The sequence below is a fragment of the Bombus pyrosoma genome, linkage group LG4 (genome assembly GCF_014825855.1).
Source record: "Bombus pyrosoma isolate SC7728 linkage group LG4, ASM1482585v1, whole genome shotgun sequence".
NCBI lineage: Eukaryota > Metazoa > Arthropoda > Insecta > Hymenoptera > Apidae > Bombus > Bombus pyrosoma.
This window is the reverse complement of record NC_057773.1, coordinates 8,090,726-8,104,594: the sequence shown is the minus strand read 5'-3', so window position 1 is coordinate 8,104,594 and position 13,869 is coordinate 8,090,726. Positions and strand designations below refer to the sequence as shown.

The window sequence follows — 13,869 nt, the reverse complement described above, 5'->3', positions numbered from 1 at the left end:
ACTTTTAATATTATTAAAAATAAGGAAATATTTTTATAAAGTGTTGTTCGTATATTTGGATTTTTTAATTTATTTCACTGTAATTTCAAATCACATAGAAATTGTGTAATATTAATTTGTGAATTTCTTTGTTTTAACATACATAAACTAATTATTTACTACTTTATCGATGAAGTACTGGGACAAATACTCGTGAGACTCTTAGGAAGACCGTAATTGCATTTGGCGCTGACTGCAATTCTTCGACCATCTGATTGGTTCTCTTCCGTGTAACGTCCATTACTCTCCTAGGAAGTTTCGAGAACGGGTACAGTACGAGCAGTAATATTGGTGAGAGTTCTATACGCTTACAACCGTTCGTCAAATAGTATTACGTGGAGTGAGACGAGCGTTAACAGCACACGAATATTTTGCACGAATAGCTTTCTTTCTGCTAGTACAGGTAAGATTGAACACAAATAATCGTAAGGTTCAAAATATTTTAGAAAATACGTCCAAACGGATAGAATTTTCATGGTTGAATCGTGCGATCGATTATGAACTCGCGAAATTTTCTCGAGGTAGGAATTCGCATAGCGGTAACGTGTAGGGTCAATTTATGGTATAGCATGAGAATATTATGGAATATTGTAGCGATTTTCAGGACATTTTACTGATTCGGGAATTTAAAGTGGGTGTTTGAAGGTTGAATAATAGTTGTATTCTTGTTGAAGCATATTGTATATTACGAAATACTCGTCAATAAGTTTTATCATAGTACAAGTCGTGCTCGTCCATGACTCGCACTTTAACGTTGAAAAATGGTGGATGTTCCCCTATTGCCTTACTCGTTCGTGTCAATACTAACGTGGTTGAAGTTGCAGAGTATAATCTGTCACTTAAGGCGTAATAAGTTCTAATTACATCTCCAATATCACTTGTACCATTTAAATTGGAAGATAACGCTAATTTTTTTTTGCTTTGGAAAATCATTATTTTGTCTTTTATTAATCTTTTGTTACTCAATTTTTTACCGGCAGTCCAAACCTCCAGTATATGCGTATGTATATGTGTATATACATGTATACGTTAGTAGAAGGATCTAGAAAGTGTAGTGTTCTTTGTTCACGATACGACAAACACTGCGTTAGATTGGAACGGAGTTTTAATTTTCTTTTTTATGTCAATTAATTATATTTTATCATCTTAAAATATCATGTCGTCGCCATTTTGAAACGAAACACGCACATGGATACTATTTGCTGGACTTTTCTACAAGCGTATTAATACACTTTAAAGACTTCTCTACGTTAATTATAACATTTTTATTCAGCTTTAAGTCGATTATAAAGATCTCTCAAGTTTTAAATAATTTTTCTTTTTCATTATATATATATATACTTCTAATTATGTTATATCGATATTAAAATTAGAAGTATTTGAAGTTCAAGGTCATTACTCGCAATTTCCATGTTTAAAACGTGTATAACGTATATAAATATCAATAATATATTTTAGTATTTTGATCTTAAGTTATCTGTCTCAAAAACAATGAAGAAATATAAAGTTCTTTTCCTTCAACCTTTTGCGTTTATCTATACTTAATGAATTTTAATGCAAATATATAACACTACATGAGTAATGAGTTCATGGTACATGCATCAGGGACACACGTCCCTAAATTGCATAACAATTAGTATCTCCATTTGGTGTTTGATTTTTGCTGTTGCATTTTTTTCATCGTGCATCTGTTTAATATTTTATAAATATAATTAAATAAATAATCATCTAATAAAAAAGTATAGTTTATAACTGCGTGATACTTTTACTATACTTCATAAAACTATTGTAACAGATATTAATACAAAACTGTTTTTGATGTTTAATACGTTGTAACATGGAGGGATTTAATTACGTTTCCATATATAAATTGACATACTATATGTGTATTTACCTGCAATTTTCTTTTATTAGATATATGTATTATCAATTATAATAAATATCGATTCTTATTTTATTATTTTGAAATAATTTTGTTCTAAAAGAAAATGTACATTTATTGTTATGTATATAATTGGTCTGCTACATAAAATTAAATATTTAATACGAAATACATAGTATTAAATTCATGCATATTAATGTGAAAAGAAAATTGTACAATAATGAATTACATATTTATGTTATTCAAGTTGATAAACATTTTAACGCTAGAATAACCAGCCTCTAATATATATCTAAATATATTATATATAAATAATTAGTGATTAATTAGTATAAATAATGAATAATAAAATTTAATATAATATATACAATAAACATTATAACATTAATTTTATCAAAAGTATCTACATGTTCTTAATAATTGTAAAGAAGAAAACGAAAATACCAAAGCATTATTTTGATATGTTTAATAGTTCGTGTTAAAGTAAATATCAATAAGTGATTATAAAGATATTAATTATGTGAGGACGATAGATAATTAAAGTGCATAATCATAATAATATTTTCTCTTTATTTGGTCTTTAGCAGGAGCAATATAATTACAATTGAAGATCGTCCAAAGAAAATAAATCAATAAAAATGGTAAAAGAAACTACGTTTTATGATGTTTTGGGTGTGAAACCTGGATGCACACAGGAAGATTTGAAAAAAGCTTACAGAAAACTTGCCTTAAAGTATCACCCTGATAAAAATCCTAATGAAGGAGAAAAAGTTCGTATTTTTAATGTAACAATATGCTAAAGATTCTAATTGAATGTTATAAAACAAAAGTTTGACTATTAAATTTAATTCTCACGTTACAGTTCAAACAAATCTCACAAGCGTATGAAGTATTGTCGAATCCGGAAAAGAAGAGAATTTATGATCAAGGCGGGGAACAAGCTTTAAAAGAAGGTGGTGGAGGAGGCAATGTGTTCTCTTCACCAATGGATATCTTTGATATGTTCTTTGGTGGAGGTTTTGGTGGAAGGGGTCGTAGGAGAGAACGCAAGGGTCAAGATGTTATACATCACTTATCCGTTTCGCTAGAAGAATTGTATAAAGGAACCGTACGCAAGTTAGCTTTACAGAAAAATGTCATTTGTGATAAGTGCGAAGGTACATATTATATAGTAATATTTATTAAAGATGTTTTGAACATGTGAAATGAAATGTTGCACATCAAAATATTTTTATCAGGTATTGGTGGGAAGAAAGGTTCTGTGGAACAATGTACAACATGTCATGGTTCTGGTATGCAAGTTCAAATACAGCAATTAGGACCTGGAATGCTACAGCATCTGCAAAGTATATGTGTAGACTGTAAAGGTCAAGGAGACCGCATTAATCCACGTGATCGCTGCAAACAATGTGGCGGCAGAAAAACCATTAGAGATAGGAAGATTTTGGAAGTTCATGTCGACCCAGGTATGGTACATAACCAGAGGATTGTTTTTGCTGGAGAAGGTGATCAAGAACCAGATTACGAGCCAGGCGATATTATGATTGTTCTTGAAGAGAAAGAACACGAAATTTTCAAGTTAGTATTTTATATAATTGTTATGTTTAACGTACATTATCACATTTAACAGTATTGTATCATATTTGGAATATAATGCTTATTAATTATATTATTTTAGGCGTTCGCGTCACGATTTAATTATGAGGATGCAATTGGAGCTTGTAGAAGCTCTTTGTGGGTTCCAGAAAGTAATTCGTACTTTAGACGGGAGAGACTTAGTAATAACTTCGTATCCTGGATCTGTTGTAAAACATGGAGACTTAAAGTGCATTCTGAATGAGGGAATGCCGATTTACAAAGATCCTTTCACACACGGCAGGCTTATAATTCAATTTGTAGTGAATTTCCCGAAATCTACAGACCCGTCTGTCATTTCAACGCTCGAACAATGTTTACCACCAAGAGAAGAGGTTATAATTCCAGAGGGAGCAGAAGATTGTTCTCTTATGGACTTGGATCCAGATCAAGAAGTGAAGCGAAGAGAACAACGACAAGCGTATGAGGAAGACGAAGGAGGTTCTTCCGGAGTTCAATGTGCCACGAATTAATTCAATTACATCAGTCTCACAATAAATATGATCATTCTTTCATTTTAAACTTTTGTCCCATTCGCTCGATTCTGAATCATATGTATTAACAGAAGGACGAAAAAATGCGGACACATAACAGTTTTTCAAGACAGATGACAAAACCTGAGAAAAATGTTTAGATAAGTGCACGACTGTGAAACTTACACCTGCAGAATCACTATTGATTCTGGTATAAAGATCACATACACAAATACTGAATTGTATAGAGGAGACCTCTAAACGCTGTTGATGGTACATTTATTATCACTTCTGAATTAAACTATAAATTCTGGTGAAAGCTGGTAAACTGGTTTACAAATTACTTCATCGCTTGCTGTAGAAAAGTATTTAAAGAGATGTACTTATCAGTAAGCAGAGTGATAAGGAAAATTGAATTTATTCAACATCTAATGTGACGACGTGTAACGTTAATAATGAAAGCAAAACATAATCAAGTCCATCGTATAACGCTGAACGTTCTGATTACTTTCTGCTATTTGTGAATATCTTTTTGTTTAAGTTCTCGACTTTCATCGATACGCGCATACTGCGAATACGAGAAGTAAAGTTAGACAGTCGAACAAAATTAGTAACTATACCTGTATTCGCATATTCCTTGAAATTCTTTAAATTATTAGTATTTTATTACAATACAAGCTTCTGGAATTTAAATCGATGTCTACATTAGTAATATGACGATCGTGAAAATAGTATGAAATATCGATGAACACATTTATTATAACAGAAATAAAATGTAATCTTGATCTATAGACTTCAAAATTACTTTTTTTTCAGTGGTACATTATTCCATTACATGTAGGTAGTGTTTAATATTTGTTTATAGTCTCATATAGTGACATATGACGATATTAAAAAAAAATCTTGTTTATTCAAAATACAATTCGTGAAAAAAATGTGGTTCCTGTGTGTGTATAACTGGACTTATACCTGCGCGTATTCATTATCTGTTGTAATAAAAAACAAGATTTGTGCGTTCTAGTATTTATTTATAACCATAATACTGGAACTGAAAGTAAAAAGTATAATTTCAGAAAATGTATTCAGTAACGTTATAAAAAAAGTTGATCTTTTTAATATCATAATATATTTCATTAAAATTGAATAATGCGCGTAAACAACTGTCCATTTTAATGATCGTACGGCTGCATTAAATTAAACACGCCTTCAATCTTCACATAATTTACTGTATACTAGGTCATGTACTCGCCCGCAATTACTATAGCGAATTAAAATAGACGCATACTATAATCTTATTTATTATAGATAAATTGGTGATTGATTAGTACGGTTTTGAATCGTCTCAAATAAATTGGAAAAAGTATAATGTCAAGTATGTCAAAACAAAGAAAGGTGTTTAAAATTCGACCTCTGATCCCTCATGTGCATGTTATATTTCAATTTTCTTCACAATCAACACATACATATGTATGTGTATATATACATATACATTTGAGAAAATTATTTTCCTAAATTTTCAGTTTTAGTTTAATTAAGTGTCGGCACTTACGAAAGATTTATTATGCACGTATAAATTTAAACGGAATACGCATGCGAGTATATTAAATAGTGGCATTAGTAGAAGTAACAATGTTAACGTGCCTTTGAGTTACGTAGAATAGCCTAACGATGGCGATATAATCGCGGCGAGGGTCGATGTTTTTGTAACGTGCGTATACGAGTGCCCGAAAGCCAGACGTCGGAGATGCCGCAAAGGTTTCTGGGTATGCGGAGGGAGCCATATTTTTCCAATATCAGTTACGCGAAAACAGCGTACGCATAAGATCTGCAAAATGGAATTTCGTTCGATGGTTGGTGTCGAAGAAGTGTTTCACGAAAGAAAGTGATTACGAGATAGAGAAGGAGGGATCAGTGCGAGAAAGCGAAGCGACTGTGCTAGTCAGAATATAATAAGCGTGCGTTTCCACGCGATCAAGAAGTGAGGTTCGGTGAAAACGATGAGCGCGGCCCGCGCAGGTGTTCGAGTCGAGAAGAGGGTTAGTTAACTTAACCCGAGTTCGTAACCGCGACTGGTGGTAGTGGTGGTAGTACTAGTGGTGGTGGTGGAGGCAGTGGTGGTGGTGGTGGTGGTGCTACTGCTGCTGTGACGATGACACAGCGTCATAACACGACGTACGTCCGTCCGTGCGATTTAACGCGAATTGTTACGGCAATATAAAGTGTTTTTTGTACCGAGAGTGCATTCGCGCCATTACCGATCGAGTGAGTCGTGGCTCGGTCACTATTAACCTTTACGTATTCAGTGTCGAAGAAAATGGCTTTCTTCTTTAGTGTGTGAACGAAGATTCAGAGTAGCGTATTTTTTTTTAGTGACAGTGGCTCGTAATGACATAATCGAATAATATTTCGTTATTTCTCGGTTGAGAAGTGCGTACATGTGAAACGGAGTAATCAGAATTGCGACCGCGAATAACGCGACGGGACCGTGGCAATGACACAACGACCTCAACGACCTGACTTTCTTACATAGTTGAATTTTTCTTGTTTAGAAGTGTGGCATTCTTTTTCACCAAAGTTTACTTAAACGTTACTCGTTGGCATCTGCAACGCTGAGAAAAATCTCTGACTCGTAACGTCGTTTTTTCGGCGTAACCTAGTACACGCGTTACAAATAACAGTGCGTTGAAGAGTCTAGGTTAGTTGAATGCTTGGCCCCATTGTGTTGTTTCGACGCGACTGAATCGGTGAACGAGACAAATGAGCGAGCCGTCGCTTTGTAAATCGACCTTGTAAATGACAGCAGAAGCGTAATTTCCTAATAAACAATGTTATCCGCTTGCTCTACATCGAACCGGTATAGGGAATGACAATTTCAAAGGAATTGTTTTCTTCCCATTGCAGATGTCATAGGATTTATTTAACGAAACACGATTTACTTATCCATTGTAAGTAATTATTCGATTTTGAGTTGTTCTTTCGTAAAAGATATCTATTGGCCCGCATAAGCATACAATCGAAAGAAAGTGAAATAACGCTCTTATTATCGGAGCAAACAAGTTTTCAAAACAAAAACACATTAACTGAATGGAAGATGTCGACTCGTCTTATTATTTTCTTGTAACATGTGATCGTCGGATAAGGAGAATAACACTGACGTAATTTTACTGTGATCTCCGACGCATTAAAATCACGAACAACCAACGAAACTAGTACCATGGTAGAGTGCACCGATCGTAGGAGAGAGGTTAGACGGACATTGACCGGTGAATAGCGCGTGTCTGTGATCCGACGGATGCTCTCCAATTTCAAAATCTTGGCACCGTTAGTACGACGAGTCTGTAATTAGAAACGAGGAAAGTGTTTGTGAACGTGTATGTGATTTAAAAATTGGCGAAGAAATTAAGAATCGAGCGAACGAAGAACAATCGGTGAAACTATCCATTTGGTATGCCGTGCGCGGTAAAGCCGAGGATGTCGAAGAACGAGAACGTGGATGACAGGTGTGAGATTGTAATGATCGGTGAGCGTGCGTGGCCAAGAGGAACGACCGAAAGAACGCGGTGGATTTCGGTGGTGGGAAACGCGTGATCATTCCCGTTTATGGAGGATGCAGCAGAACCTGGAGGTGTCTCCACGTAGGCGTGCTACCTGCGTTCCAGTGATGTCGGTGTCGGGGTTACTTGCAGCGCTGCTGGACCTGGACCATGGCCGGCAAGCCTGAGCAGCCGTCCACGCACCCTGCTCTCCCGAATCACGGTCATCATCATCATCATAATCGACAACAGCAGCAACAACAGCAACAACAGCAGCAGCAGCAGCAGCAACCACAGCAGCAACAGCAAGAGCAACAGCATCCGCAGCACGCACAGGGGATTCAACAAAATAGCGTTCTAGTCTACGTATCGGGGGAGAATTTTGCGTACGCGACGGCGGTCGGTCAGAATGCCGCCGCCGCTGCTGCTGCTGCTACCGCAGTCGGCTATCAGTCTCCGCAGCAGGCGACGTACGCCGGCATTCTGCCGCCGCAGGTGGCGACGGCGGCGGCGACGTTTCCCGCCAAAACCGCCATTTATTGCAACGATAATAACAGCGCCGTTGGCAGCACGGTTGCCGTAGCTGGCAGCAATAGTTGTTGTCGGTTAAAAACACTCGAGTATGTGTCCACCGATGGAGAGTCGAGCCGATCGGCACGATCCATGTCGACCAGTAACACCGAAGACGAAGAAGATTACGGAACGATCGTTTCCAACAACGGTTTATTATACAGACAAACGAATCTAGTTGAAACAACCAGCACGTCCGCGACCACAACGATGACGTGCGTAGTGTCGGCGTGCGACACGAAGAATCCGGCGAACCGAAATCCATTGGAAAACGACTCGAATAATACCGAAAACCTCGCAACCAATAACGTAGAGCCGATCGGTAGGGTGAATGCCGGTGAGATGCTACCCAACAAATTATTTCCATCGAGAATCCACGGTGAAATTTATCCAGCTGGAGCGAGACTAGCTGACACGGGTTATAACAATAGCGGCAGTCAAATCACGCAGGGTAATCTCGGGGAGGGTTGTATCAGTCTTTTAAACGACGACGCTTGTGTCGCGTACGTACGGCAGGGAAACGAATCGTCTCAAGCGTCCGCGAGTGTTTTTCAAGGCGACAGTGTCGAGCAACGTATCAATATGGACGAGAAGAGCCGGCAACAGGACGGTTTTGATAACCAAACCGGCTCGTCGCTTTCTTCGTCCAGTTCGAACGTCGGTGTTGTCAGTGGTGGCGGTAGTGTTGTTGTTGTTGGTAGTGGTGGTAGTGGTGCGACTAGCTGTGACTCTGTCCGATCTGATACCGGTGAATCGTCGACTTATAGTAGCCTGAGCAGCCCCGAAAGTCAAAGTCAATCGGCACACGACGGCTTGTCTGCCGCGACGACGGTTAACGGCGGCGGTTCGTGCGCGCAGCAGGCTGCGCGTCAGCCGCCGCTTCCGCGCATCAACAACTCGAACAATAACAATAATCAAGTTCAACAAAATGTAGTGCTGACGATGAACGGTAGTGCAGTGATTACGCAGCAGCAACAACAGCAGCAGCAACAAGCGATTACGGTACCACGTGGATGGAAAAGGATATGCACCAACGGGGTCATCATTTATATCAGGTGAGTTCTCTTTCGTTTTTTCCGGTCACGATCGCTTTCTAATTGGCTTGTGTGGAATGTGTCTTCACTTCGTTTTTCATTCTGTTATTGCGTAATACGTTGGAACCAAAATGATTATATTTTCTATTTTCCAGTGTTGTATTTAGGAGTATGATATTTATTTGTACGTATGGTAATTATAGTAGATGCTTTTCTTTAACACGATATTTGAACGATTCAGTTATTGCTATATGTGTAATGCAATGACGAAACGATTGTCGTAATTCGTATGGAAGACAGATAGATTCCAATGTATAACGAGAAACGAAATTTTGTCCAATTAAATTTCATGAAATGTATCTTCATTTTTTACCATATAGTAATTTAGGTTGTGCAACTTATATAATGCGTATCATATACTTCATGATATGCAGTTTTTAGAATGACTGCGTCTGTTTATTAACATTGTATTATTCTTAATTTGCATTCACATTTGTATTAATTATTTATAAGTCATCTTAATGGCATCATTGATTTGCAAATATTCCGAGTTAAATTAAATAAAAAAAAAAAAAATAGAGCGGAATGCGAATATACGGATAGAAAAAATAGAGAGATTTTCACAAATTGCAAAATATTTTCGACGGAATAAATAATACTTCAAGTTACATATTATTAGTTAATTTATAGTTTAACTTAAGCTTGAAATGCTATACGTAGATGATTATAATTCAGCTAATACGATGAAGCTGAATAAGTGTACACAATCGCGTTTCTATTTCAATAAAAGGCAACATTAATTTTACCGAAACGGCATTTTTATTAAATGCAAAATCTCGAGATCTAAAATTGGTAGTTTCGCTATCGACATTCGCCTGCTTCGTATCACACGAAAAATAAAGAAATACGATTGTTAGTCGCATAGATCGTTAAAAATTTCTATTATCGCGTTATTCAGAATTGATTTCATCGGGGTTTGTCTCAGTGGTTTGCGGGTTAGTGGTATCGATCGGCGGTTAAATGCTCTTGCTAGAACTTTAATTTCGCTAATGGAATTAAACTGTGTCCAGCGTCGGGCAAATAAGATTAGCGAAGTGACTGGTAAATTAGGATAGAAACCGGGGGATACTGCCACGTGAGAGATCCCCCTCTTTTGTGCGTAAGGTCGTAGGCATGGTGAGGTCTCACAGAGAAACAAGATCGTTAGTCAAAAATGACTTACGGCAGTTCGTTCTGATAATAAAGCATCGAGCGTAACAAGCGCTCGTAAGATTCGTCACCTAAGCACAGAGACACTCGCCTTTTCTCTCGTCGTAGATCTTAAAAAGGTTTTGTCCCCTTTCCGTCCTTTGTAATCTTTCCCGACGTTCGAGTAAAAAACACGAATTTTCTGGGAGCCAAGGCTCTCCGTTGAACGCCCCCTTTCCCGTCCTTATCCAGTACGTTGAAAGCGAAGGCGTCTTCCTTCTAACCCCTCATTGTACTTTTATGGTTCTTTTCAAAGTCCGTTCGAGGGTCACTTTCATCTTTTCCACCGTGCCTTTTTTACGGTTGTCTCCGCCAAGATGCTACGCATCCTCCCACTGTCTTCCTTTGCCTCCTCCGGCTTTTTCTTTTTTCTAAGGGCACATTTGTCCCGTCTGTGCGCAACGTGTAAAAATTGCACGGATTAAATTCTCCGACGTGCGCCGCGTAGGTAAATAAATTTGTAGCTGTTTGGCGTAGAAGAAGGTCGTTTCGTGACGAGTACATGTGCGGTTCTCAAGGATCTTTTTATCGGATAGTTGATACAACATCGTTTATCTCGTAAATAATTTTCACATTGCAGCAGGTTTCAACAATTTCTTGTCTATATTATAAAATTCCCTATATGCGTATGTCTTGTATAAAAATTATTTCCTTTGGAGCGATTATTTTTTCTTCTTCCAAATTAGCTAGCAATAATACAACGTTTAAACAACGTATTCGATTTGGATTCTAAGGGAAAATAACGCCAGTTTGAGGAATGCAACGAGGATTCGGACATACCTTATTTTCTTAAATTGCAATACTTATCTATCCCCAAATCGTCGTTTAAAGTAAAATTTCTTAGAGTAAAATGCTTTGTCACGAGTTTATTGTTCATTGTCTTGTCTATTAGAAAAAGCGTTAATCGAATTGTGGATAAAGAGGGAATTCCAAAAGAATTACAAAAACATCTTTCTAAAACCATTCTACGAGGTTTAAGCAGACGTAAAATCGTACTTTGTGAGTGACTTGAGATGGGCGCGTAGATGCAGCTTTCCCCAGGTTAGTTGACTTGGCGAGTGACGGTCTCGACAATCGCGCAACGTGATTCTACACGGATCACTTGGGATCAGCTGCGACGGGACACATCTACCTTTATGTCGAACGAGGGAAGTTGATTCCTTGAGATGCTGCAAAGCGCAAAGGGTATCGTCTCGTGGCGTAATCGTGTACCATAGCGGAGAAAAGGTCTGACCTGGTCTGTTGCAAACCTCGTTAAACGATCCTTCCCAGGCTGCCACGAGTCACGGTTTAAACGACGTCTAAAGAACCCTGACAAACAATACTTCGTTACCTGAATGACTCTAGCCCACTGGTCCATTTTCTTTTCTCATCGGAGAAGAATCTTTCGGACGCATGATCATTCCGATTTATATTCGTGTACATATATTTATCTCGTCCTTTATTCTTTCTGGAAACAAATCGAAACGCTTCGATTCTAGTTGTCTCCTATTTGCTAAAGCGCTTGTTCGAATAAACGAAAGGGATGAAAAATTATGTTCTTGCCTTTCTATCTGTTTTAAAGTACCAATTTCTTTACTCTCGCTGATTTGATAAGAAAATTGCTGCAAACTCGTACAACTTTTTACCTTCTTCTCTATGTTAGATTCAAATATCTGCGAAGCTTTAAATTTACAAGATGGACATCGTTTCGAAACAATGATTTCCTGACTGCGGTTCCTATAGCATCGCTCTTAAGAAGTGATTTATCGACGGCATATTGGCCGTCGGTAATAAGAAATCGTTGAACCGTTGGTCGAAATTGGTGATCGCTAAATTATAGACCTTGGCGAGACTCCTTATAATCGTGATCCGACGTGTTCATCGAGAAAAAGATTTCTAAGATCGGCGATGCTGTCAAAGTAGCCGCATAAATTGCTCAAGACGAAAACGATGAATTCATCTTACGTTCGAAAATTCTGCTAGCGAAGACAAATAGTTTTTGTCTTGCCGGATAAATCGTCGATATATCTTGGCTGTGGGGCAAGGATTCCTTCAAAGATTCTTAAGCTTCAGCATCCTTCGTCCAAGGCGATGTATGGCAGGACAGATTCTCACATCGGCTCATGTACAGGAAGCGGAGGAATGGTCGGAAGGAAGGAGAGGGGGGCATATATAGGAAGGGAAAAGGAATTTCGTTGAACTGCGGTGTTCGTGCGATCATTGATTTACGATGGTACGTCGTAAATACCACCGGTGATGTACGACCATGCTTCCCCTCCTCTCTTATCCTTTACCCCTGCATACTCTCCCCTGTTTTCCCTCGTAAGTTTCTTCTTCACTCTTCTTTCGCCTTCGCCACCGACGTTCCCTTTACGGACCTCTTCTTGATTTATAATATCTACTGGCCTGTTGTCTCTTTTCGTTCTCTCTTCTCGTACATACCTCCTAGGTGCTCGGACTCTTGGTCCTCCCTCGACCTTCTCCCTTTTCTCTTTTCTCGTGTGTACCGTCGTGTTGTCTCCTCCTATCAACCGTAGCTTCAGCTTTGACGTTCGTTCTTTCGTCCGCTTGTCCCTTCCTTTCTTTTTTACTTTTTTGACCTGACTCTTGTCTCATATATACATATCTACTATTCGCGTTGAAATGGTAAACGTTCTGCGAGATTCTCGGACGCAAGTTTGCGATGTCTGAGACGTTCGATCGTGGTTCTTTCTTTGATATTTCTCTCGGATACGAGCAAAGTAATTTCGCGAAAAGCTTATGATATTCGTAGCGCGACTATCGTATCAAGCGCCAATAAAATTTCTCTCGTAGTAAGAAGTTTGATAATAGAACAAGCACAGACCTCTCCTTATTCGATACGTAATTTAAAAAACAAAGATTTCTTTTTTTCAATCTTGCGATGAAAAATTGCTCCGATAAAAAGAGAAAAGAGTTTGTAATGCAAAACTTGTTACTTCTGTGTGTGCGTCTCTCTCTCTCTCCCCCTCTCTCTCTCTTTCTCTCCATCGTTTTCTCAACGTATTAATATCTTTAGTAAGTTATAGCACAAGAGGTGCCAGATTTTAGTTTATGTTCACATCTGTTCGCCAGTTTATGTATTTTTCTTTGGTAACTACGGACCGTGTTTTAAATAAAATTAAAGACGGAACAACTAAACGTTTGCCACTTGAAATTTGAGGTAAACGAAGCGAGCGAAAGGAATTATCATCAAGGATAGGAAATTGATGGCAATGAAATATTCACCTGCTCGTTCTTGAAATTATTCGAACACTTTTGCAATTATAATTCCATTCAAATGGGAAGCGTTAGTACATTCAAGAATAGTACCTTGAAGTGTCACGACGTATTAATATTTGACCCGTTTAGATGGATGTTTTGGCATGTTTGTTTTTAATGTAAATCTATTTAAATTAGTGCTGTTGCGACGCAGTTTACGAGATTCAGCACAGATACTTGGCATTGCAATTATT

At 38.0% G+C, this 13,869-nt stretch overlaps 2 protein-coding genes across 4 annotated transcripts in view; both read left to right on the top strand.

Moving 5' to 3' along the window:
- The first annotated feature begins 281 nt into the window (after positions 1 to 281).
- LOC122566600 (dnaJ homolog subfamily A member 1) lies at positions 282 to 5,416 on the top strand. The gene is made up of 5 exons (XM_043724114.1): positions 282 to 442; positions 2,506 to 2,691; positions 2,784 to 3,078; positions 3,160 to 3,499; positions 3,600 to 5,416. Exons 2-5 carry the CDS (start codon positions 2,560 to 2,562, stop codon positions 4,027 to 4,029), a joined length of 1,197 nt encoding a protein of 398 aa, XP_043580049.1. The 5' UTR covers positions 282 to 442; positions 2,506 to 2,559; the 3' UTR covers positions 4,030 to 5,416.
- Positions 5,417 to 5,683: 267 nt separating this feature from the next.
- LOC122567059 (mucin-17-like) overlaps positions 5,684 to 13,869 on the top strand; it is a 381,861-nt gene continuing 373,675 nt past the window's right edge. Inside the window, exon 1 of one of the 3 annotated variants that reach the window (XM_043725152.1) lies at positions 5,684 to 9,187. In XM_043725152.1, coding sequence (XP_043581087.1) covers positions 7,734 to 9,187 — 1,454 coding nt within the window. In that variant the 5' untranslated portion in view covers positions 5,684 to 7,733. The remainder of the gene's footprint in view (positions 9,188 to 13,869) is intronic. The other 2 variants (XM_043725154.1, XM_043725153.1) reach the window with 2 other exon arrangements.